The 25975-nt window shown below is 41.3% G+C and overlaps 3 protein-coding genes across 5 annotated transcripts; 2 read left to right on the top strand and 1 right to left on the bottom strand.

Annotated features, from left to right (window-relative positions):
• Nucleotides 1-267: 267 nt before the first annotated feature.
• Nucleotides 268-11014, bottom strand: hpn (hepsin). The gene is made up of 12 exons (XM_029504556.1): nt 10970-11014; nt 5448-5555; nt 5291-5332; nt 4388-4517; nt 4177-4296; nt 4049-4089; nt 3660-3825; nt 3173-3363; nt 2098-2193; nt 1752-1894; nt 1397-1561; nt 268-557 (listed from the first exon to the last, which is right to left on the bottom strand). The coding sequence occupies exons 1-12, from the start codon at nt 11004-11006 to the stop codon at nt 513-515; spliced, it is 1284 nt and encodes a 427-aa protein (XP_029360416.1). The 5' UTR covers nt 11007-11014; the 3' UTR covers nt 268-512.
• LOC115045071 (uncharacterized) lies at nt 9128-16654 on the top strand. Of its 2 annotated transcripts, none has more exons than XM_029504558.1 (8): nt 9128-9328; nt 12553-12856; nt 13065-13214; nt 13422-13564; nt 13774-13853; nt 13945-14150; nt 15141-15237; nt 16027-16654. In XM_029504558.1, the coding sequence occupies exons 3-8, from the start codon at nt 13160-13162 to the stop codon at nt 16088-16090; spliced, it is 645 nt and encodes a 214-aa protein (XP_029360418.1). In that variant the 5' UTR covers nt 9128-9328; nt 12553-12856; nt 13065-13159; the 3' UTR covers nt 16091-16654. The 2 variants fall into 2 exon arrangements, with proteins under 2 accessions (XP_029360418.1, XP_029360417.1); XM_029504557.1 differs by having other exon boundaries at nt 12553-12873.
• Nucleotides 16655-18260: 1606 nt separating this feature from the next.
• Nucleotides 18261-24260, top strand: LOC115045595 (uncharacterized). Of its 2 annotated transcripts, XM_029505358.1 has the most exons (6): nt 18314-18592; nt 18915-19041; nt 22486-22703; nt 22980-23127; nt 23671-23793; nt 23896-24260. In XM_029505358.1, the coding sequence occupies exons 2-6, from the start codon at nt 18951-18953 to the stop codon at nt 23940-23942; spliced, it is 627 nt and encodes a 208-aa protein (XP_029361218.1). In that variant the 5' UTR covers nt 18314-18592; nt 18915-18950; the 3' UTR covers nt 23943-24260. The 2 variants fall into 2 exon arrangements, 1 of the variants encoding a protein (XP_029361218.1); XR_003840889.1 differs by having other exon boundaries at nt 18261-18394; nt 22980-23793.
• The last annotated feature ends 1715 nt before the right edge of the window (nt 24261-25975 follow it).

Below are 25975 nucleotides of genomic sequence, written 5' to 3'. Positions count from 1 at the left end.
TTCATTATCACCAGTATGGTCTTATGGTAGACAATACAACCTTAATGGCGGCATCGCACACTCAGACATAGTGTACTGTTGCATGAACTGAAATAACACACAGCTGTCTACAACAAATTGAGCAGTTAAGTGACTAATTGCTTTAGAATGACTAATTTGAATCCTTATTATTTTTTATATCAAAGTAATGATTTGAAAACAAATGCTGAGACATAACACTTTTATATAACAGCTACTATTTTATATTAGATTGGATCTGTCGAAGGAAACATATACGAGACACATGCAAACATTTTGGACTGCACTGTAACTGCTAAGGAGTATAACATCGATATTATTTAGCAAGGGGGAATAATGGGGAAATCTAGTAGTTGTATTGTAGTTAAAAAGAGGAATCTCAATCTGTGATACAGCTGTCCAGCACCCAATGTAAAACTCCCCACTGACATCTGCTGGACCCGTCCATATTTTCACCCCAGCGAAGGAAAAGTAGAAATACGTTTGCAGTGATCTCATGTCCGTGCCATTTTGTGAACCCCTGGTGAGTTGTGATAATTCTAGATGAGAGAGACAAGAACACATATTTTAACACATCCATAGTGTATCACATTGGTATTACACATGTACAGTTAAAGTTTTATTTCCAGTTTTGAAAGATTTATGGAACAGTAATTTTATGCCTCTGACCTGGTTGGGCATGTAGCAGTGCAAAAAGGCTTTACTAAGACATTTCATTTCTACAATTTAGCAGCTGAATGCTTTTTGCGTTTTGGGGAGGCGGGTCAGGAAATTCTGGCTTGCCTTTTATTGAATGTTTTCTACGCGTGATGTTTTGGCTGTTACTTTGTTACACCTCATAACCTTGCTGACATTTTTGTTAATGAAAACAATAGAAAAGTGCTTCATTTGAGAATAGCCTGTACTTTCATTCAACCCCTGGCAAACTGAATATGAACAGATGCGGCCCGTATTTGTATGTGGAAGTCTGGGAAATGTCCACGCACTGGTGCTGATTGGTTTATTGGCTGGTCTGAATGCCAGAGCGACAGGCCATAATAATAGTAATTTACTATAGTTATTGGCAGTCAACAAATTCAGTAGGCAAGAAACTATTATCTTTTTTACTACAATTGGCATCATGGCATAGTGTATTGACCCTCTGTGCTTTCCTATTTATTTTGGCGGTTTTCGTTTTTTTTCGTTTCGCAATCATGCACTTACAGCACTTGCAGACATTCCTTATGCTGCATGCTGTGAATTATTGTGTGCTTTGCTGTGTATTTAAATAACCAAAGTTGGTTTGATAAACTATAACTGCTGCCTCTGTTGTGGCCTTACAAGCGAGACTTTGACAACAATGGCAGCGCAATCAACAACAAAAAGCTCAGTTGCTCACCCTCATGGCAGTAGATATCCATGGCAGAAAGCGGGACACTCTCGTGTAGACCCCAGGTTTCTTTGCCATGGCACAGCCTGTTCCCCAACTCACAACCCCAAGCAGACGATACCGACTAGTCTTAGAGAGACAGTCCTCTGCAACAAAGGGGCCCCCACTGTCTCCCTGAAACCACACACACACACACACACATTATAAGCGCCAACGTCATACGAGCATAAACAGAAATTCATCCAAGTAGACATACAATAATACATCAGTGAGAAAATATAAGTGGATGAGTGGTCTTCCCTTATTAAAGAACCAAACAAAAGAAATACCAGAATTTGCTCAGTAAACACAAGTACAGTCTGACCTGACAGGCATCAGTGCCTCCCTTCTCATAACCAGCACAGAACATACTGGTGGTGATCTGATTATCATAGTAATCAGGAGCGTTACAGACAGCGTCACTGATGATGGGGACGTTTGCTTCCTGAAGAACATCTGCCAAATGGCCTACAAATAAAAATATCAAAAACAAGTAAGAGAAACAAAACTGCACAGTTTTTACCTCAGTAATAACAAATAGAAATCTAAATATTACATAGAAATGACCAAACATCGACAGGGGGATAGCTATTTCTGTCAAAGAACATGCCAGACAATTTTATCAAACTTTTGAGCGGCATATTAAAGTTCAGCTGTGAAGACAGACTTACCATAATAGCCAACATTTCCCCAGCCTGTCACTGTTCCCATCTGTCCATCTATCACTCTCTGCCCATATGCTGGCAGGCAAATAGGCTGAATGTATTCTACACACAAAGAGAAATAAGCACACGCACTTGTTTGTCCAGACAGCAAAACGAGGTTGTGGAGTAAATATCTAGATTTTTTAAACAATCAAATATTTACTTCACTTAAGTATGTGAGAAAAAGCAAGACCGTCACGAAAAGGCAGAGCAACAGATTTTTTTTACCAAACACGATGTTGCTGATATTCTGGTTCTCATAAGTTTTTTGTCAGTTATTTATGTTGGCGCCTTTCTCTTTTAACTTTGTTTTTATTGTTGCCAATAAACAGAGTGGAACTTTAACTGACTAATATTTTCCAAATCAACGGGGAATCATTAATAAATGGGGCATTAAAACATCGGGCTGAAAAGTATCACCTATCAACCACAACACAATTTTTTCCTTTGATTCTGGAAACAACACAGACACACTGTATTGTACGTTCAGCCAGCCCTCAACTATTCTGAAAATACTTTCCCCCAGGGAAACGCAATACTGTTGTTGTAATTGTGTATGTCAAACACTAGATGTCAGACACAAGTTACTGCAACAACGTGTGCAGGCATTTCATAGCAACCTCAACAGGATTCAAGGACTCAAATGTGACATGACGATATCGACACCTTGTATTTCTTGCTATCGTTCAGTTTGCTTGACCAAATCACAGTAACACTGGAGCAGCCTGAGACCTGCTTTTACATTTTCAATTCTTATGTGTCCCATGAAAGTCTGATGGTGTCCCAGATGATCTCTGGACCTTTTATTAAAGATTAAAAAGAAAGAAACAGGCTGTAAAAGTACTGGTGGTTAAGTCCTTATGACTATGTTGGTGCTCGCATGAACAGGAAACATGAAACTTAAAGCAGGCCAATTTCTCCATTTCTTTAACAACATTTCCATTTCTTGTTGCTGTCATTATACAATCACAGGCTCAGATGTGTGTTGAATAGTCTGTTTGACGAATTGATGAAGATGACTGCATGCCTTTGTGTGTCCTACCATTGAAAGTGAGCGGTTGTGTGAGGGCCAAAACGGCAATATCCCTGCTGTTGTCATCAATGTTAGCATCGACAAACGGCAGGTAGCTGCTGTGGTAAACAATGGTCTTCACCTCCACCACATTGGCGTTGACTGGTTTGTTGTAAATGGATCCAAGCAGCACACGCCAGCGATTCACAAAGCGGTACCGTCTAACATGGAAAGAATGACGGGGAGAAAAGTTTTACTTTTTCGGTTGCGCACACATACAAACTTTAGCTACAGCCGGAACTCAAATGATTCTCTCTGTGTCCTACGGGCAGACCCCATCCTACTGTAATCCCATTTTCAAATGAATTAAAAAAAAAAAATAAAAAATACAGAAATGATGCACACATTATCATATCAAAAATATCAGCATCAGCAAATTTCCATAAAACCCATAAAACATATTTGTCAATTATCGTCTCACTTTCATATCTGTGTTGAATCAAGCCCTGTGTCTTACTCTGGGAAACAGTGAGCCGCAGACACAATCCAGCGGTTTGATATGATAGAGCCTCCACACTGATGTACACCATCGTACTGCAAGCTGACCTGCCAAGGCCAGCTGCCCTGCCTGGCATCCACACCGCCAACGATACGGTCTGCTGCAAAACTCCGCCTGCCACAGTCTGCCGGGGAAAGAGAGGAAAGAGAGACGGAGAGGAAAATAAGTGGAATGCCAAGGTGACATGTAAGCAATAAACAGTCAAATAAACAAGATAAAGATATTCAGGAAGAAAACTGCAGAAGAAGCCGAGCATGTGGCAAAATGAAGAGGTGGATGTGAATTGTGAGAGCCTAAATGATGTCAGGGTGACAGAAAGAACCAGTGGACCTGAGCTCACATCTTACCTTGGCACAGCAGTGTGAGAACCTCCCTACTTTCACAGTCACTGAAACACAGGCACACAGGGTTAACCACAGAAAACACTGGCTACAGCTGAGCGAGGTCAGCCTGCTGTAAGACAGGTGTTTGTTACCATGGGAACAATGAGTCTTTCATTTTCTTGCCGTAGCTGAGCTCTTCCTGTCTGACACAGAAGAACTCCCCGCCATCGCCACTGGCCTCTGGCACAGATGTGACCGAGTAATTAACCACACTGAAAAAGGCGTAAATACATTACATTGCGTTACACTCTAACTATACTCAGTGTGCGACGCTGAGATGTTGTTGCATCTGAGGTATGTCACCTGACAAAGCCCACTTCTTCGCAGCTGATGCTAGCCAACAGTTCATTGGCTGAAGAGGAGCACACCTGGCGCCACCGTCTCTGAGTGGAGTCAAAGACTCTGAGTCGCTGGTCAGCAGAATTTACCTGGACTGAGGGGGACGATAAAGATTCACTTTTCCACTGCGCTTTGCTCGTAACATATATTTCTTTTTTCTTTTTCACGAAATGTTATTCTTTATCAGTCCAACAATATTTATTTGTTATTGACCTGTTCCCATTGAGTAACAGGCAAACTAGGATTTAATCAGAAAACAAATGTAACTGCCTCGGACTTCGTAGTCCATTCAGTCCCTGAAGTGAGTCTGTTCTCAACTCTGCTTTACTATTTCAATATGATGTTCTGTAGATTTTAGTCATTTTAAATATGTAGTTTTATTGCATTGTATGAGGGGCTGTCATGGCTCTTTATGACCAAGTTTCATTGTCATTTTTATGTTTGGTAGACACTTACCCAAGGCAATTTAAGTTCTTAAGTTAGGGATATGATGAAAGTAGAAGGAGACCTTGGAGTACTACATCTTTTCAACGATTGCAAATAGATCAGATAAAGAAATGCACCAAACGTGTATGCTTTGTGCTCGTCAGGAATATCAGGGTTTTTGAGAATTTGCCCTAAGAAGAGATCAATTTTGAGTCTTGTGCTGATAGCGATTGATTTTTGGAATGTACATATTGTATGGTATATATCAGGTATATTTACTGTTTATCATACAGTACAGGCCAAAGGTTTGGGCACACCTTCTCATTCAAATGAATAGGAAAGTGTGTCCAAAATTTGGCCTGTACTGTACTTGAATATAAAACTTGCTGCAAACCCACGTTTTAGAATTCTGAGCGTTGGAAACTATTAGCATGTACTCACCATCATACAGTACTGTATCTTCCTCCATTGTGCAATATGTAACTATAGAGGAATAACAAAAACAGCAGGTAGTTGTTAAGGCAGCACGATGCATGACAGCAATTAACGAAGAAGGTTATTTTCATGAAACTTTTGATGAATGAACATCTGTTCTAACCTACGGCCCAAACGACTGCTCCAACGGCTCCCAAGATCATCAGCGTCACACACACCCCAATCAACCGGCACGGGGTCAACACACAGGTCAGAGAGATTCCCCTGCTCCCTGCAGACACACATGCAAGCATACATGTGTGCAATTTGAGTGTGAAGCCAGTGCAGATAAGCACTCAGGACTCAAGCCTACAACATCAGATAGCATGCCAAAAAATAAACAGGTAACTGAAAAGAAGACTTTGGAGAGTAAATATTATTCAAAGAATAAATATTATTAGGTATTAAATAACGTTAACTGTGTTGTTGCTGGCATTTATGAATCCATGCAGCCATTTGACAAAACAATACACAATGTTCAGAATGTTCAGAACAAACATCAGCAAAATGACCATTTCAGCTCAATGTTGCAGTGTGTGGGGACATACAGTGCATTTTGCTGGCACAGACTGAAAAGTACAAATGACACTGATTAGATCAATAGTCTAAAGTCTAGCATTTCTCCACAAAGCAAGAACAAACTCTTAAACTGGGATATAGTGCCATGTCTATCTAGTGTGCACATGCATGCCTTGCTCTCAGTGTGCCCCTCTCTGCCCTCTTATGCTCTGCTTTGAGCACACTTTGTCAGTTTGACCCACAACTTAGAGTTAATACACATTTTTCATTGCAAACATGTAATGGGATAAACAAAGGTGTAATCATTGACATGAAAATCACAATCCCAACTTGTCCCAACATGAAGATGCTGTCAAAGTAAACCAGGCAAAATTTACTCACACAGGGTGGACAACTGCCATTGCAAAAATCTCACACAGTTATAAGACAACCATGTAAGTTAACATTCATTCCTGAATGAAAGGTCAAACCCAGTGAAAAACAGCTGTATAGAGGCTTTAAATCTAAACAGCACAGTGTGTTTACACGGTTCTCAAAAAACTGAGTCCATGAGTAAAATGTGCTAACTTGTAGTGGATTTTCTGTTCACTTAATGCCCAGGGCTGTAATAATGTACATCGGCCCTATGTATGTCGGATGTCAGATGTGTTTCCTTTTTGACTGCATCTCTCTCACACATCGAAGAGTAGATTTTTTTTTTAATTTAAGTTAAGGAAATGGCAGATTAATCATTAAAGGTGAGAGATGAAAAAAAAAAAAAGTTGCCAACAAGTTGATTTTTTCAAGGAATGTGATATCTACGTAGTCCTGTCACGCTGGTGACTTCTTCTCTGCTCTGTCCTCACATCTGCTCCCTCCCTGCAGTCCTCAGTCTTTCCCTGGTCAACTCTACCTGTTCAAGTAATGGAATTTTGCTCATCGCGCCCTCGCATACCAGCTCTCCCCTCCTCACGTTTCCCCCCAACCCTCTAGTCATCATAATAATGGTGTTATTGTCCCAGACAGAGCGGAGCAAAGGGGGGGGGGCAAGGAAAAAAAAGGTACAATTTAAAACAAAAATTTCAAACATATTAACAATCTGATCAATGTCAGCAGCCTCAATGGAGACCAGATTCAGTCCCTCTGTGGTCTCCAGGAAACACTCAAAGCTCCTGTTGGGTCTCTTTAAATAATTCAATAAAGTATGCTGCAGTATGCTGGTATTGCACACCCGACCACACCTCCTTTCTCTCTCTTTCCTTCCCTCTTTTACCGCCTCACAGCAGGCGAGAACAACAACGCCATTATGTCTACCTTTACCTGAAACCACATTCTCCAGTGTATGAGTTTTTGAGGGAGAAGTCTACTAAAAAGGCAGAGGCATAGATGATGGTAAAATCTGATAGATGACTAAAATTCATATATTGTCATATGGTTAACAATCAAAAAGAAATCTAAGTGTGATGTAAATGTTGCAGAATCTCATTAGCACTGGCATTTATAACACAATTAAACTAATTATGTGTGACTAATGTTCTAGATAATACTGTAGCTTCTTTTACTTTTACTTTTTAAAGTTCTGACTTCAGCATTCAGCTCTGATTATTACATCATAGCTAGCTGGATTTTCAGCAAAGTGAAGCAATGTAAATACTTATTCATCATTTTTGAATAGTTGAGCTCTCATTTAAGATATTCGTCCGAATTAAATTGGCACTCTTTTTCATCTTTCAACTTCTAAGTTTTTATTCAGTCATTCAAGTGTTTTTTTAGCCATTGCATTGCAGAAGCAAGTTCTTGATTTTTTTTTTTTCAGGATAAATGGCATTAAAATCTCTGCAGTTTAAGACTTCAGCTCCAACTCTGCCATTATAACACTTCACTCTATAATTTTCACCTGGCATTCAGATGCGTTTTCCTTCGTAAACTGAAACTCTAGTTTGAAATTGTCATAACTACAGTCAATGCTTTGGTCTCATCTGTCATGTAAGAGTTCATGCACATTTACAAGCATTTCTTTAAAACATAAATTAAACTATGAGATAACACAATACAGTCTAGTGTAGTATTGGTGTCGTGGTTAGAGCGCTCATCTCCCCAGCGCAATTTAGTAGTGACAAGTGTCTCTACTTTTGATTTAAGTCTGACCTTACAAACAGGAAACTGACTTTACCTTATCTCATACAAAACAATAAGCTGAAGAAATGTGATGGTGTATAAATGTTGTTGTAAATACAAGTATTTTACAATACACTTCACGTTCAGACTGATTTAGTGTAACGGGATAATTTGTTGCCGTATTAAATATATCTGGCATGAGAGGTAAGAATGAATCATTGGTTTCTGTGTATGAGCCATCCGCAGAGACATGCTACAGCATATTTTTTCTGGGTTTTGTCTATCCTCATCCATGCGTCCTGTGACCAGCCTGATACAGCAGAGTGACTCATGTCTATTTCTGTGTGATGTTGAAAGGGTTGCCCTTAGCTTAGCACACGATATAACAACCTCACTGTGAGTGAATAGAAGCAGCTGTGTACCAGATGAGATATGCCGCTGTCCGCACGCTCCCTATACCACAATTGAGAGAAAAACATGAAGATGCATACAGTTACAGGGCGTTCAAAAGAGCACTGACGTCCGATCAGCCGACTGCTTCTATTTATAACTAGATCTAACTAGATGTAACCCTCTGGAGCCCTTTTTTAAACAGTATTGGCCTGAGGTGGATCTGACTAAAACATTTTAACTCGAAGGTCTGTTTCTACATCTCTCTAGCATTTCCAACTGTATCAAAAAGTTTTCATTGGTTGACACGAGCTCTCCAAAGAAAATCACAGCACAGTAGCTGCTTTGATTTGATTGAACACCTCGCTGCATTCACTGTGTTATCCTTTCTCCTGTTAACGGCACTCACTTGTGGACTTTGGGAAATAGGCACTAAACTTCCACGTATCTAGGTGTGTTATGAGTGGATGACGGATGAGTAGACCCCACATACATAGAGACGAGGATCCAGCAGAAGATATGACTCATACTTGACATGGTTGTCATGGGAGAAAAGTAAATATAAACACAATCCATACTTGAGTGTGGATATTTATGTCTCTATACTTGCTCAGACATGCAGGTTGTAAGCTTTTCAAAATATGGTAAATACAAGTTGCCTCTAAAAATTATGCCCCATTTAATCTATGCACACAAACAAAAAACAAAGCCACACCATATGAGCCACTCCTCGACTGGACTGGGTTTCTCTTGTAATTACAGACACATGCACACAAACACGGCCTGATTCATAGCATCTGGGTGGATTTATAGCGTTGCTGTACAACCCAAACATCTGGCTGGCCACGTTCAGACACAGAACGCAAGTTAGAATACAACACGGACAGACTCAGGAAGAAGGCCAGTTGATGCGACAGAAAATCCAAAGGTGATAACAGCGTTCAACTACAGACTGCTGGCTTCACTGTGCCTGCTCTTAGCGTGGCCCAGCACCATCAGGTGGGTACTTAAACTGTTTTTGCACTGTACACTGTGAGAACTTATACTAGGGTTAGGGTTATTTTGTCTATCGAAAAGTCCAAAATGTAGGAGACATTTCTGCCAGTGAGACTGTCACCAACATAGTTTCATAGTTCATATTATAGCGAGTATAATAAGTGCTTCTTAGCAACAGGAAAATACAGGAGGTAATCTTATCTTAAAAACATCATATAATATGCATTATATGCATAATCATCATCATCATCAGGAGCCATAAAGCTGCCAAACATTTGGCTGACACAGCATCACGACATTTTATGACAGCTAGGGCTGGAAATTGCAATTTGGCAGGGCAATATCCAAATCAAGGGATGCAATTTTTTGATTAAGATAAAATGTATCACACATTGTATATATAAAGCATTGTGGTGCTACAGAGATGGCCCTGTCTTGGGAAATAGATGAATTCAATCATTTTGATGTCTTTTCCAGTGAAAATGGACTGTAAAATGAAAGACCAGGAACAGCCACAACACTGGACACTTGTAGTCGCTTCAATCAAAAACAAGCTGGATTCTTTCTCTCAATCTGTCATTTTAAAAACGTAGCACATCAACATAATAAGGATAAATCAAATAAATGTTTCCACTTGCACTGTTTGATCACCAAATAACACCATAGCTTTAAGAGCTCATTGTATACCCAACCAACTGTTTAACAACGTCCTTACATGCCTTTTTTTTCTACTGACTGTCGAAAAAAATAGAACTCTCTCATGTCAAACAAGAGAGACAGTGACTGAGATAAACGTTCAAATAAGTAATGTGATGTAAAAAAGACGAAGGGCAATGTTGGACAAATGTTCACCGGCGTAAACTAGATTATATCTTAAATTAATGACAATCATTTACATGTTCAAAATCAATGAAAACACGTTTGTTTACAGTATATCAGAAAGGAAGACAGGCAGTGGAGTCCCACTTCCTCTGCTGAAGAGGGATTCAGATGAAATAAAATAGGACAAATCATTCAGAGGAGTAGACAATTCATGTGGCAATTTCAGAATAATGTGGATGATAAATAATCTTTTTCATCTTTTTGGTTTATTATGCATATTTTAAACATGTTACAATCATCCCTGGCATGTGTTACAACTTTCCTGTACATTGGGAGGGTTGTAACAGTGGTGTGCCTGTTTTTAAACCAATTTTGAGACCTGTGTTTATAAAACCACCGAAATACAATGTTTCATTAGTTGGCAAATTTAACTTTCCAGTTTAAAAAAAGTAGTTAGGTGTTGCAGTGAAAATGCTTTTTGATTTATTGTAAAAAAAAAAAATCTCCAGAAAGTGTGAGAACCATCCCTGGTCTCACCAACAAGTGAGGACATCATTATTACAACCAATTTAGTCAATGTTTTCCAAAGACAAACCTCAAAAATAAATCAGGAGAACATCAGCGAGACAGCCAGCCAGCTTTGAACAAATCTGTTAATGGTTAACTGTCAAGTGGACTGATGTCTGGTCCCAAATACACAGAGCAGGCAGCATGAGCTGTAGCACGATCAGCACAGCATTTTAATCCATGCGTGTTTCTGCGTGTGAGAGAGTTTCCTGTGTGTCCACGAATGGGAAAGACGTATGTGAAAGGGACACTCACCCATCTTCCCCTCTCTGACAACTTTTTCAGCATACATCTGTACACAATGGGAAGCAGGGGGCAGCAGTAAATGATGAGCGCACTTCCTTCCTTGTTTCCTTCTCTCCTCGACTCGTCAGGAAAGATGGGCTAAGCCCTCACCGGTCCCTTTAGCCCGTGTTAATGAAAAGATAGAGGGGGGGGGAAGAAAGATTACATTTAATGCAATTACAGTTGCAAAAAATTTCAGGAATGTTCGATGTTGGAAACTTTGTATGGGAATTTATGGAAATATATAGGAATAAGCCAGAACAGGGCGGACATTTTCAACACTGAAGGTTGGCCATTGACAGGAATCCTAGATATAGCCCAGGAAAATATATTGTAGCATATATCTTGGCTAAAATAACCAGATTTAACACAAGTACACTTATATATCTATCTAATTTCTCAACCATATGTAGAAGGCTATTCAGGCCATACATACATGTTGCTATTATACTTTTTGTTGGGTAAGGGAGGCAGGAATGAATAACATTTAAATCGGCATTCATGTTTTTCAATTCAAGAGTTGATTATTCAACAAAAGAATGAAAACTAATAAGTAATTCTGTCGAAATGGAAACGTTTTTCATTGTATAGATGTCTGCTTATGGAAAAAAACTAAAGTTTACATCTATGTTTGAATATGATATAGTTTGTTCAAATTGCCACCTCAATTTCCAGTTCATTCCCAAATTTCTTCTGTAATGTATCCTAATTTGAATATTTCAAAAATTCCCCAGTTTAACTCCCCATGGAAAGTTTCTGCCCTTTGCAGCCCTACGTGCAACACATCATATAAATTGAAAGGAAATGTAATCCTAACAATATCAGACATATATCCTGTCCCTCACTACTGATAATATATTTTAAATATGTGCTCTGTGAAGACCAGTCCAGAGGCCCAACCTTCTTCAGGTGCTAAGTGTACCAGTTGTGTAACCTCTGTCAGAGTTGGAAAAATGGCTAAGAAAATACAAAGACATTAAAGAAAGAGAAGAAATGACTGCGTATGTCACATGTAAAGATTATTGTGCTTTGGTCTTTGGGTTAATTAACCATCAACAAAGGTTAAACCGGTGCCACGACAGCAGAACAAAGACATTAAGAGAGTGTATCATCAGCTTTAGTTAGTCATTATGATGAGTTAGGTTATAACGGCGAACAAACCTAAAGTATAAACGTAAAAATAAGAGGCTATAGGCCTAAGTTTTAGCACTTCAGCGACTCAAAGAGTTTTGGGGGCTGACATGATTACGAAGATTTTTTTTTTGTCCCCCACACTCAAAAATAAACGTGATTCTTCAAACCAAAAGTTCTTTAAGTGTTTAACAGCAGCGCATTAAGTGTCTGTAGATCAGGTGAGTCAGTGACTCACCTGTGTGTGTGGCCTGCTGTCCTGCTTCTGTCTTTATTTCTTTGAAAAAAATAAAAAATAAAATAATAATAATAATAAAAAACGTATTGGTCTCGAAGACAGTCGACGATACTGCCAAAGGCCTGCGACAGTAAAATCCCAGTTTTCAGTAAATCCTTCCTGTGTTTGTTTGTTTGTTTTTCAGGTTACTGACCCACCAAAAGAGAAGAGAAACAAGTTTTTTCAGCGACAGTTTTAAGAGTTTCTATCAACCGAAGCCGCCTGCGTCCGCTTCTGATGGCAACGGGAGAACCATTTGGAAAGTTGGCCGAGGTGAAACGGAGTTAGTGGAGGTTTGTCCGGGCTGCTGTGTGTGTGTGTGTGTGTGTGTGTGTGTGTGAGATCGTTCCCTCAGCTGGACACTGGAGGGGCGCAAGTGACGTCACACTAGCTCTCTGATTGGACAGAAGGGGCACGAGAGCTCTCATGGCTGCCTGCTGGCTGCACAGGTGACCCCACCGTCCAGGTACCCCAACAACAACACACCAGTAGGGACCCAAAGCGTAGACATCACTGGGTCAGCAGACGCACAGTGTCTCCCAGTAACAACAGAAACACATTTATGTAGTTCCCTTTATATGACATGAAAGCCTTGTCATCTCCAAAGCACAAAGGGGAAGTTAGATCATCTGAACTGTGAGTGTCTGTTTCCTCCAGAGAAAAACAAGCACAACACTGTCTGAGGCAAAGAGCTCCAGGGCAGATTGGTACACAAGCGGAAGGACTGAGGACTCACAGAGAGCGCTGAGAAGATGGGTGGACAAGTGGCACAAAGCTGTTGGCTGCTCCTCGCACTCTCCCTGAAAGGTGAGATATGTTTATGTCACCAGCATTCATCTTTAGCACGGTGATGATCATTTTAAAAACAAATTTAAAAAGTGGTGGAAGCGTAATGAGGTTGTGATTGTGTATTAAAACATTTTAGCATCTCCGTTGTTTTGAAGGGTTAGGGTTATTCTTGAGAGGGTCTCCCCGTAAACGTTTTGAATGAAACACTACCCACCTGTCCTTCAGGTATCTTAGCAGGTGATTGGTCTGTTCATCTCCCCGCTGGTCCCATCTGTGCTGTGATTGGTTCTTCAGTGGTTCTCCCTTGTTCCTATGACGACCCCCGTAGTTATAATGAATCCAGTGGAAGGGGGCAGCTCTCTGCTCAGGTAAGTTAACAAAGAGCCCATTGTTAGCTGCTGCAGTCATCCATATCCCTCTGTGTCGACTGTGCAAGGCCTGACATCTGTCATAAAAACGAACTGCTGTAAATACAATATTCTGAGTTTACAATAGTGGTTTGAATATCCTGAGTCATGTTAAAATAACCAAAAGCTGCTGCTTTAAAATGCTTTGTCTCTGTGATTCTCTCCATTAGGGCGGAGGAGGCGAAGAACAGCAGTACAAAGTTTTGTCTGAGATGTGGTGCCTCGAAGACAGCCGTTGTGTTACAGAGAGGTATTATTTAAGACACACCAGCAGTAACAAGCGCAGATGTGCAACTGATGATGGCACAGAATTTAGAAAAAAATACATGTGTCTCTGCCAGGTATGTGTTCCACAGTGCTGGTATTTTCCCAGATCCATCCTACCAGAACAGGGTGGAGTACCTGGGACTACCAGGAACCAATAACTGCTCCCTGAGGATCTCGGACCTGAGAAAGTCAGACAGCGGAACATATGTGTTTTATTTCATCACCAATCATCCAACAGAGAAGCTGCCGGAGCAGAGGGGAGTACAGCTGCTGGTGGGAGGTGGGCATATTTAATTTACTCCTACATCCGATTATAATGACCGCTGTCATCACCATGCAATCACTGTCATCACTAAGATGGCGCCTTACCATCATATATTTGTTGTTATCACTCATTCTTCACAACCATTTCAAGTATTAAAGAGGTGAGGACATTGAAGTATAAACCACTTCCTCTTTGCAACCCTTGACTTGACATGTTTTGCTATTAATGAGAACTGAAACTGTGAGCTATATCTGGATATAACTATTTAATGAGGCATCATAGTCTGTTGAAGGACAGACTTTGCTTTCCAACCAAATTTTACAGTGGCAGTTGTTTTAGGGCCAAACATGTGACGGCAGGGTTAGCTGCAACTTTAACTTGTCTTTCCTGAAGGGGATGTGGAGCAATTTAAGGTTTTAGAGCCTCATTTTGTGTTGTGTATACAGAAGGGGAGGCTAGTCGGTGTTGGGAAGTGTTTTTGTTTCAAAAGAATTTTAGAAACTTTCAAACATCTGTAATTTGCAATCCCCTGTTACATATTGTTTCTCATTACAGGCTGAAAAAATGACCAGAAATAGTAAAATACAACCCTTCTATTGAAACAGAAAGATTGTCAGTAAAGATTTGGCACAAATATTTGTTGTGTGTATATTTAATGAATGCTGTTGGTTGCACATTCTGTGCAGTAAACTCTCACTTTTGTCTTTGTTACAATTAAATTTGAGTGATTTATTAATGAGACAGCGTGGTATCAGCATGGTTAAGGTGGCCCTCTACATAACTCCTTGTTTTTCATTTGGTTTGCTGTCTCTCTACATGCTCAAATACCAAATAGAAGGAGAGAAGCTCTATAAATGTCATTATAAGTCATGTATTTATTTCATTTCATTAATTCAAACATAAGTATTGTCCATGTGCTCTATAATAAAAAGTGCAAAAAAAAAAAAGCCTGGCAGTTCTGTTTATTAACTGAGGCAGCTGTTTTCATTCTCCTATTTAAAACAGCAAGCACCCCGTCTACAGGAGGCAAATGGGTGCCTATCGGCGTTACCATCGGTGTCCTAGTGCTCATTATAGGCATCATTGCCTTCCTTATCACAAGGTAAGTTCTAGTTCTTTGACCACTTTAGCGTGTTCATATGTCTTGAATGTACATATATATTTATATACAGGACAGGAGGGACAAAACATAGACTGCAGGACGAGACAAAGTTAGAGACATGTAAGGATAAAATGTATATGCATGGGGCAAAGCGAGAGAGAGCCACAGAGAGGCCAGAAAGAGGGAGGGAGGGAGGGAGGTGCTCATGCAACCCCCAGCAGCCTAGGCCTGTATCAGCACAACTAAAGGAAAAAGTAATTCAACGTTACATTTTTAAATGTAGGCTTTGTCATAAAGGAAGGTTTTAATCAGTTATCCCAGACCAATACTGGGAGTTGGTTCCATAGAAGAGGAGCCTGATACCTGAAAAATCTGCCTCCTGATTTACTCTTGGAGACTCTGGGGACCACAAGTAAACCTCCTGGGACAAGAAGGAACTATTAGCCCTCAGCGATATGGTGGCGCTTTGTCATTAAGGATGTTGTATGTTAGTAGAGGAATTTTAAATTCTGGGAGCCAATGAAGAGCAGCTAGCACAGGAGAAATGTGATCTCCTTTTCCAGGTCATATTAATGTTAAGACGTGCCTGAAGTCTGATTAGCTGATTAGTTTCATTCGGTATTCGGTATAACCAAGGATCATCTACATAATAGTGAAAATATATATGTGTACATATAGTGTGTGCTTTTGTAACTTTGTAATGATAAATGACTTCATATTTGATTTGTCATGGCTCAAGAAAAGTAGCTCAAAGATTCTTGTGAATATCTCATTTTTCTGTCCTCTCAGGAGAAAGAAGTCATCCAACCACCAGTCTTATGTCCTTAGTTCAACAATTGCTACAGATCCTTAAGAGGTCAGCACTAGAAGGACTTCCGCTGCAAAAACTCCAGGACACCCCATAACTACGACAAGCTGATATCATGTGCACTGAAGAAAAACAACTTTAAAGCGTCACTGTTGACAGTGGGGGCAGTTCTCAGTGAGCGAGAATGACAACCTGGAGATCATACAGTGTGGTGCACATTCCCTCCCAGATGCCACACTGAAACATTAAAATTTGGATTTCAATTTGCTTAGCTGAAAGACGATGAACTTTGACGTAGTTATTGAACGTCATTGAACCACAGGAAACAGTGTTGGAATATATTTATTCTGTTTGCTCTTAATTTTTTGATTATTCGTTCCAAGTCCTGTGCGATAAGATAAATGTTATTTATTTTATCGCCCATGCACATGTCAGTAATAAACCAAACACTCTTTAAGAAAACAAAAAAAGATTATAGGACTGTTTTTTTTCTGCTGTTGTTCATTCTAATGTTAAAGCAACAAGTGTGAATGTGAATGTTACATTGAATGTGTGTTATTGATTATGTAAAAATTCATTAAGAGCCAATTAAAAACTGTTTGCAGATCAGGTCACATCTGTGAGGTTCTGAGTAAACTCTTCTGATGTGATAAGGCACCAACAGATCCAAGCCAGAGCCAGTGCAGACTGAGAAGGGTGAGAACCAGGAGGACAGTGACTCTGACACCAGGCCATCCACTGGCAAAATGCACTGGGATATCTTTAAATCTCATTAGTCTCTTTTCCGCCTAATGCTATTTTTAAAAGCCGATTTAGTAAACATGCAAAGTGCCTCACTTCCACAGTATTTAAATGGCCAGTCTCTTGCACATCAGTTTAAGCGTTTTTATTAAATTGTGTTTACCCCACACTGTCAAGTTTTATCTGAAGCAGGTTATTTGTGCTGCACATAATTACTGTCTTGCCACACACCACTTTGAGAGCTAAAGCTAAAGCATTTTGTTATGAATGTGATGGATGTTGCATGAGGAGTGATGCCAAATTTCTATTTAAATAATTTTAAGACAAAATTGGCCATGAAAACAAACTGTTTCTCCTTAGAAAAGTAAAACATGCATAAATATTGTAAAAGCCGTTCATTTGAGTCTGAAATGCCAGTCATTCAGTATAGAGAATGTGTTAAACATTAAATTACCTGTAGACATTAATGGATGTGTGTTTCTATATGCTAGCCTTGATGAGGATGCTCTGCTCCGGCATCCCCACAACCCTGATAGATAAGTGCCATAGATAATGGACAAATGTTTGATAAAGCGTAGTATCGTGAATAGGAAACAGAGGGGGGCAGCATTTCTTGCTTTGATTCAGCAATAAAACCCTGACACCAATGAGACATGTTCACTCATTTTTAATATATCAAACAATGACATAAAACATTCATAACAAATACATAAAAGCACATTCAACTCAATATCACTCTCCCAGTAAGAGGCCACAATCAAATGGTGGATGACATACAGAGGTAGGAATGAATAAAAGGCCAGCTGCATTTTTCCAGCTGCCAAACTTGCTCCTGAACTCTCACGCCATCAGTTTTTGGTTGATCGCCAGGCAGGAAATAAATACAACCTTTCTGTAGTTTCTTCAACCAGGCATAGCTCCAGCACCTCCTGTGACGACACCGATTAAAATTTTCACAGATTTTTTTCTGAAAACAACCTTGATAACAAGGTCAGCAATAAGTTCATCTATCCACTGATTGCATCTCAATGGACAGCAGGAGGAGAGAGGAGTTTGGTTAAAAAAAAAGTTGGGGGTGTAGTGTAGGGTGCCATACCAAGAGTATGCTCATAACATTGATGCCCTTGCTGAGTGAGAATCTTTTTTTCAACCTCCCCTCTAATGTTCATCCTGTTTACTGTAAAGTAACACAGTGTAAACAGATTTTCCAAAATTATAAATTAAAAAGATAAGTAAATGACCATAATGAAATAAATTGAAAGAAAAATTAAAGTAGCATTGGAAATAATCAAAGACGTAAATGCAAGAACGCATGTCCAAGAGAAAGACAGGCATTTGGAAATGTTTGTCTGATGTTTGTCTAATTCTATTGTTCTTTGTGCGTGTGGGTGTGCTTGTGTGCATGGGTTTGTCTTTGTGTGGCATAAAGAAAGTAAAAGACAGTAAGTAAAGACAGTACAAGCAATAACCCTCAGTCTTAACATGCTTTGGTTCAGGCCAGGCCCGTTCAACCTGTTTCTCAGATTCTCAGTGATCGGCTTTGTAATATAGGAAGGTGCCTGCTTCATGACTTTGTCAGACTGGAGGGGTGGACAGAGGGAAGGACAGGTAAAGAGAGAGTCAGAACTTCACCTGACCGTTTACTGAGAGACCGCCGGATGTGTTTTTAAGAAGTTCAGCGAAGATGTTGAGGCTTCTGAGGAGTTCCATCAGCTGCTAAAAACTTCCATCCAAGCTTCCTGCAGACATTCATCTTGCGGCTAGTGGCATTGATCTCGCCACTCTGATCTGTCATGCACTTCTAGAGTTTAGTATTTTACTTTATTTCATATACTTACAAAAACAAAAGCGGATTATGAATATGGGTGGTGGGATTGCAATACTGATTTAGAGAAGTTAACTTGAATATAATTGTCAGAGGAAACTAAACATCTGCGATGTTTTTGCTTGGATGTTGCCTACAAGCATGTTAGAAAGTTTAATGATAATCGTGAAGTAAATGTGCAAAGTGAGAATTACCTTATTGTAGTATTATACCATGCTTATCTGCATTCATGTACGTGCAAGCTAAATTCTGAGCTATTTGTATGTCTTATAACATAAATGTTACATTGTCTGGCCTGTGCAGATAAACCTATGGAGTAAGAGAGGCTGAGTGTAAAACATGGAGAAGAACAGGGAAGGAGAGATGAGGATGCAGAGTAAAGTTTGTTCGCTGCTTCTGGCTTTGCTCCTACTCACCGCTTCCTCTTCAGGTAATGACAGACATGTCATAGGTAAAGTTTCCTTGAATTCATCAAGGGATTGATATTATTTAAAGCGTCAGCTTAAAATCCCATCCAGCTGCCAACAAGAGGACTTTTGCCAGTGATCTGGTAGGTGTACAACCCTGCATGGGAATTCTTTCACTTGAGTAGTTTTGTGTCCCACTTCCTCATTCTACTGCTACCCAGCAAATAGGAGAGATGCTTCCACTCATTAGAACATCCAAATACATCTGAGGCCTGTAACATGAATTAATATCCTGTATCCCCAAGCCTCTTTGTGCCATTGACTGGCAAGACAACATTTTCACAGACCCACATAGGAACAAATAAAAACAAAGTGCATGAATATACAACTCATGATTGCCTGGTATTGGTCCGCGGTCCGGTGGTTAGAGGCCACTTGTCATGGACCAGAAGACTCAAACGCAGAATAGCAGGACAGAGGTAGGAGTGATGCTAATGGTAGCTTTACTGGAGCTTTTCCAGCAGGAACAAAATATACAAAAACAACTTGTTTGCGGCACAGAGACCTCAGGAAAGACAAAAACCCCAAAAAAAAAACAAAACACAAGAACAGACACAGGTCAGAACGATAAAAAAAAAAGGCAGGGAAAGCAATGAGCAGAAGCACAGGTTACAATCTGGCAAACAACCAAGGCAACTGACTGAGCGTGCTGGTGCGGACAGGCTTAACACGGGAGACGTGAAAGATAATATGGATTCTCTGAAGGGTCAGGGGCAACTGTAAACGGACAACAGAAGGATTAAGAACTTTAGAGACAGGAAACGGCCCAATTAACCTGCGCGTCAGCTTTCTGGAGACAGTCCGGAGGGGCAGGTCCTTGGACAACAACCAGACCCTTTTTCCTATCCAGTAACGGGGAGCAGCAGAACAAAGGTGGTCAGCCTGTTCCTTTTGACAGGCTGAAGTCTGAAGGAGTTAGGCATTTGCTCTTTTCCAGATCCGGTGACTCCTGTAGACGGAGGTCTCAGCAGAGGGCACCAAAACCTCCTCTTGTGAGGGGAGGAATGGGGGTCGATACACAAAACAGACTTGAAACGGGGAGAAGTGACAGGCAAAGAATTGTGCACATACTCGACCCATGGAAGGACCTGACTCTTAAGAGGATGGATTCTGGCTGACCATGCAGCAGAGGGCGGTCTCCAGGTGCTGATTGGCCCTCTCCGTCTGACCGTTGGTCTGTGGATGGAAGCCAGACAACAGCTCAGCTGAGGGTACAGAAGGCCTTCCAAAAACGAGAGGTCAATTGAGGCCCGCTATCAGAGACCACCGAGGTGGGAAGGCCATGTAATCTGAAAACATGTTGCACAAGAACTTGAGCAGTTTCTTTAGGTGTGGGCAGTTTGGACAACAGGACATAATGCACATATTTGGAGAAACGATCCAAAATGGTAAGTATCACACTGTTCCCTTCAGAGACTGGGAGGCCGGTGATGAAATCCAAGGCTATATGTGACCAGGGACGACAAGGAATAGGTCGCGGGTGAAGTCGTCCTGCTGGGGGATGGTTGGACGTCCCTGGGGACAGTTGTTACAGGCAGCTACGTATTCCACCACATCCTTCTGCATGTGGGGCCACCAAAACCTCTGGCGTAGACGAGACAAGGTGCGCTGGACTCCTGGATGACAGAGTCTTGATGCATGACGCCTGTGGAGAACCTGAGGCGGATGGATGGAGCAGAAGTGAAGGCCCTCTTAAGCTCCTTAAAAGCCTCCTCTGCAGCGGCAGACCAGAAAAAGCGAACCCTGGGAGAGGTAAGAGCTATTAGTGGTGCAGCAACGGAACTATAGCTGCGTATGAACCTCCAATAAAAGTTAGCAAAGCCCAGGAACCCCAGTTCCTTCCAGGTGGTGGGTCGGGGCCACTCCACCACTGCTTTGACCTTGGAGGAGTCAATTTTCAACTTTCCAGCAGACAATGGAACCCAAGAAGGACACAGTGTCCTGGTGAAATTCACATTTCTCCAGTCGGCGTCGCAGGACCTGCCTTACATGCTGCACATGCTCCTGTCGAGACTTTGAGAAGATCAGAGTTTCATCCTGATATACATAAACAAACTTGTTTACCATGTCTTGCAACACATAATTGACAAGGGCCTGTAAGACTGCTGGGGCATTCGTCAACCCAAACGGCATTACCAGGTGCTCATAGTGCCCCCTCGGGGTGTTGAAGGCCATCTTCCATTCGTCACACTCATAAATGCGCACTAAGTGCACAGGTCCAGCTTGGGGAAGATGGTAGCTCCCTGTAAGTTCTGAAAGGCAGAGGAAATTAGAGGCAAAGGGTAGCGGTTCTTAACCGTAATGTCATTAAGACTGTGAAAATCAATACAACAAAGTATCTTCTCAACAAAGAAGAAGCCAACACCTGCTGGAGAAGAGGATGGTCGAATAATGCCTGCAGACAATGCTTCACTTATATACTTGTTCATAGCATCCGTTTCAGGGGATGAATGTGAGTATAGTCTACCCTTAGGTGGTGATGTTCCTGGCAGGAGCTCAATGGCACAGTCATACGGCCTCTGTGGATTTAGAGTAGTGGTGCGAGATTTGCTAAGCACAGGCTTCAGGTCCAGATATTCAGCTGGCACCACAGACAGGTCAGGAAAATCCTCCTGAGGTTCCTTGATACCACCTGGCGATAAGGCTGACAAAAGACATTGAGATGACCAGAGGGCGCTCCACCCCAAGACCCAAGTTGCTGTCTGTCAAACACCTTCCTCATTTCCTGGGTGAAACTCTCCAAAGAAGCACAGACAGGTGAATTAGCCTCCCACACCGAAGTTCCCCACTCCCTCGCTCTACATGCAGGACGGTGATGATATAGGCAACTCTGGAGTGGTCAGATGGAAAGGTGGAAGGTTGCAGTTCAAACACCAGAGAACACTGCGACAGGAAGGCTCACCGCTGTAGTGACTGGTGGGGGGGCAGACGTGGCTCATGACCTTACTGCGGCACCAGAGGGTCAGGCGGCAGTGATCGCTTTGCCGGCAGGAACAAAAAATGCAAAAAAACTTGTTTGCGGCACAGAGACCTCAGGCAAAGACAAAAAATACAAGAACTGAACTTCTTTAAGGGCAGTTGCACAGTTGAGTTCAACCTCAAATGAGTTTTGTGTATGTAACTTTTTCTCAAGTTGTCAAACCACCTGCATGCTTGGTGGTGAAAAGCCGTGATAGTAAAGAGGATGTCTCACAATGTTTTCAAATCTGATGAAATCTGATTTTTCTCTTTTTTCTGTGTCGTTTTATGCTGATAATTGATCATTTTAACAGGAAATGATTTAGTGGGAAAGAAAATCTCTATAAACATCTTTATGCATCTCTACGAACATTGTTATAACTCAGCTCCTGGCTCTCTTCTGTTTATCCCTCTCTCCCACCCGAACATCAACACAATGACCGTTCCAGCTCAAAGCGCCGCCACCGTGAGTCCTGTCAGTAACACCGCCACTGCAGCTCTGACTTACCTCACTCGCCCAGCTGACGTCACAGTGGCTGTGGGAGAACCTGCGGTGTTTCGCTGTGGGGTCCCCGAAGCCTCACCCAATCTGACCTTCATCTTCTACGGGAGTCACGGCAACTACAGCCTCAGCTGCCCCCGAGGCCACGTGGAAGATATTCCCCAGGTGAGGGGACCCCTGTCTGCCTGTCTTTAACATCATCGCCCTGATATACACGGGCTTAGATATGAGACACAAGTTAATGGTAATTTACTGTAAGATATTAAACCTTTCAACAAACGGGACATGAAGTCAAACCTGTCCCTATCAACATTTTCACATAAACATTACCATTTCTTGAAATCTTCTCTGGAGCCAGCCGGGCCTTCTATCATGCTTGTATTGTCTTCAGCGTCTTGTCTGCTCTTCTCATCACTTTCTTCTCATCCTCTCGCTACTCAGGCTCTCTATGGAAGTTGTGATGTGGAGAAAGGAGAGTCTATGGCTGTGTGGACCCTCAGAGGAACCTCCTTCCCTGACAACGGCACACGAGTTGTGTGTCAGCAGTCAAATAATCCTGATACTGCGGCTGCCGTCCTCCGTGTTTATGGTGAAAACTCTTTTAACCCATTCAGATTTATATGTTACCACATGTTTTGGTTTTTTTTTTTTTTTTCATTCTTTGTAAAAAACAAACAACACACCAAAAACACCACAAATATAGTCCAATTAGATATCTCGCTTATTTTCTTCAGCATGTCGATCAAGCACAAAATTTATCTTGAATTTTTTGTTTATTTAATGATAATACATAGTAATTATAATTTTATTCAGTGTGCATGGTGTATTTCAAGTCAATTTACAGACAGGAGAAGTCTTCAGGTTTTTAGCATTTATTTGACAAATCAATCACATAAATCTTTGAATTAATAGCATTACTTCATTAGACAGTCAGTCAGACAGTCAGAGACAGTTTCTCTGTTCAATTCGATTTCATACTTTTTTTATAGATATTATACAGATATTATAATATTGTGTATTCAGGCCAAAATGTTTTGAGAAAAAAATGTATGAAGCATGTTTTTCCTGAATCTCTCTTCTCTATCACCTCCATCATTGTTCTTCACTCACACAGCAATATCTCATTTTCCAGACAACGGCGCCAGCTATGCCACTCTCATCGGCTGTGTCATCGGGGGTTTCTTCGGCATATTGTTGGTGTTTGGATTATCTTACACTGTGCTGCGGCAATCTCGGACGTTGCAGAAGTGCTTCAGTAAGTAGCTCTCCAGTTCAGTGCATGGAAAATGCATCCCAGCAACAGATACATTAACAGACTGGAATTGATTAGTGATGAGCGATGTCTTTGTACTTTCAGGGGGAAAAGAAGAGGAGGACATGTGCACAATAGTTACAAAGGACTGAAGGGAGAAAGAGAGGCGAGAAAGGCTCCCACCAAAAGCCCCTTTTTGATTTTGAAATCCTTTGACTAACCTAGATGAACCGAGGCGAACCGAGGCATGGAGATGATGTTGACTGAGGCTGGATCCAGTCTGACCCTCGTCTGACCTTCCACGTTCTGCTCTCATAATCTACTAACATTTTGAATTAGTGAAATACTGTGCACTGCTCATACAGTGTACACATCATTATGTCAATTTTTCTTACGTAAATGAAAGCAGAAATATTCTAAAAAAAAAAAAAAAAAAAAAACTAAGTCAGCAGAAATAAAAATTCCAAGTAGGCATTTTCAAGTTTAATTGAGGAAGCCTTACTAAGAGCGCTTCACAAACGAACTCGGGGAACACTTTCATATTCTCACCACTGGAGGGAAGCATTCACTGTCAGCCCTTGTATATGCAGACACAAATCCTCGAAATGATTGTACACCGCTGATGCACTTTGCTTTGAATGTGATCAATGTAATCAAATAAAACTTTCCTTTCTTTTATCTGTGATTGTTACATGCAGTTTTGTTTTGGTGTTTCCTGTTAGAAGCTGACAGGCACCTGTGCTCGTTTCTGAATACACTCCATAATGTTGTGTACATTATTGTGCTCAGTATTCATGACAGCTGTCACAGAGGTTTGTCAATTAAGTTACAAGTGATAATGTTCTCATGCTGAGTGTTCTTCCAGATCCACGTTCTGAGGTCAACACAGTAAAATAAATATAGTAGTCCTTTGTAATTTTCTTTAGAAAGTTTCTCATCACATCACCTGTTTCTAGTGCTCTGTGGTCCGGCTCTCACACAAACACCGCCGTTGTAGATGCTGTTAGTGGTGGACAGGGGTCAGCATTAATACCCTGAGCAGCCAGCAGCTGCACAGCGCTGTGATGCTCTGTGGGTTCAGGCACCTTCTACTTCTACTACATTAATACCATAGTAGCGTTTCCCCTGGCAACCATGACCCTGTCTGTGTTCCAGTGGTTTTCCTTCTGTGGGCCGCTGCAGACGAGGAACATCCCACAGAGCTGCGGTGTCGATGCTCTGATCACATAATGTACCACCACGTCACCATTTTTCCTACTACATACACCAGATCAGCAAAATATTTATTACTACCTGGTATATCCCACCTGCTGACAGGTGCCGCTCACACAGCAACAGCTACACTTCAGATTCAGCAATGCAGACTCAAAGAGTCTGAGTTCGTGACCTCCAGCGGACACATTACATGCGGGCTGGTTTGGTCACCGTCCCTGCAGCAGCAGCGTGTGAAAAGCAGAGTATCTGCTCCAGTAAAGCGACACAGTGATGCACTTTTGACCTGGTCATCATAACCTTGGTGTGTATTTTGCTCGCCCCCTAGTGGGGACATTCTTACACGTGAACGCGTAAGGACTGTTACAGTCCCACACTGGCATCTCTTTATGACGTTTTTTTTTTTTTTCGAAAGTAAACATACAAAGAGTCAAAACAAAATAAGTGAGCAACTGCAGGTATTTCAGTGTGTGATTCAAGGATAAATCTGTTTCCCGTTTCTTCAAAACAATCAAAGAAGCTTGTGAGACCCTGCTAATTTGTTCATGTTACATCACACTGCATAATTACAGCTGCTGTTTTCATTTCCCTGCTCAGCTAGCCAGTTGTGTTAACAGAGTCTCTGAAACACTTTTAAACCATTCTACTGCTCAAACACAGATGCACAATTATTTGTCTGCCATTATGAGGAAACACACAACTTCACATTAGAACTGACTTCAGCTGTGGTCTTCACTCCTCTGACTGTGTTGTGACACCTGAAAGAGCAGCTCGGACAGCAGGCTAGACACACACACACACACACACACACACACACACACACACTCAGGGCAGTCAGCAGGACAGAATTCTCTCTGGTGTTTTAGTTGATACAACAGAGGTAGTATGGAGCGATGTGTTGACTCAGCTGCTCGACTACACCTCAACTCACTCCATGATGGCTCTCTGTCAGTCTGATGTCCAGTTACTTCGT

Source organism: Echeneis naucrates, chromosome 6 (genome assembly GCF_900963305.1).
Source record: "Echeneis naucrates chromosome 6, fEcheNa1.1, whole genome shotgun sequence".
NCBI classification, from domain to species: domain Eukaryota; kingdom Metazoa; phylum Chordata; class Actinopteri; order Carangiformes; family Echeneidae; genus Echeneis; species Echeneis naucrates.
The sequence above is the reverse complement of the archived record's forward strand: the minus strand, read 5'-3'. Positions and strand labels throughout refer to the sequence as shown.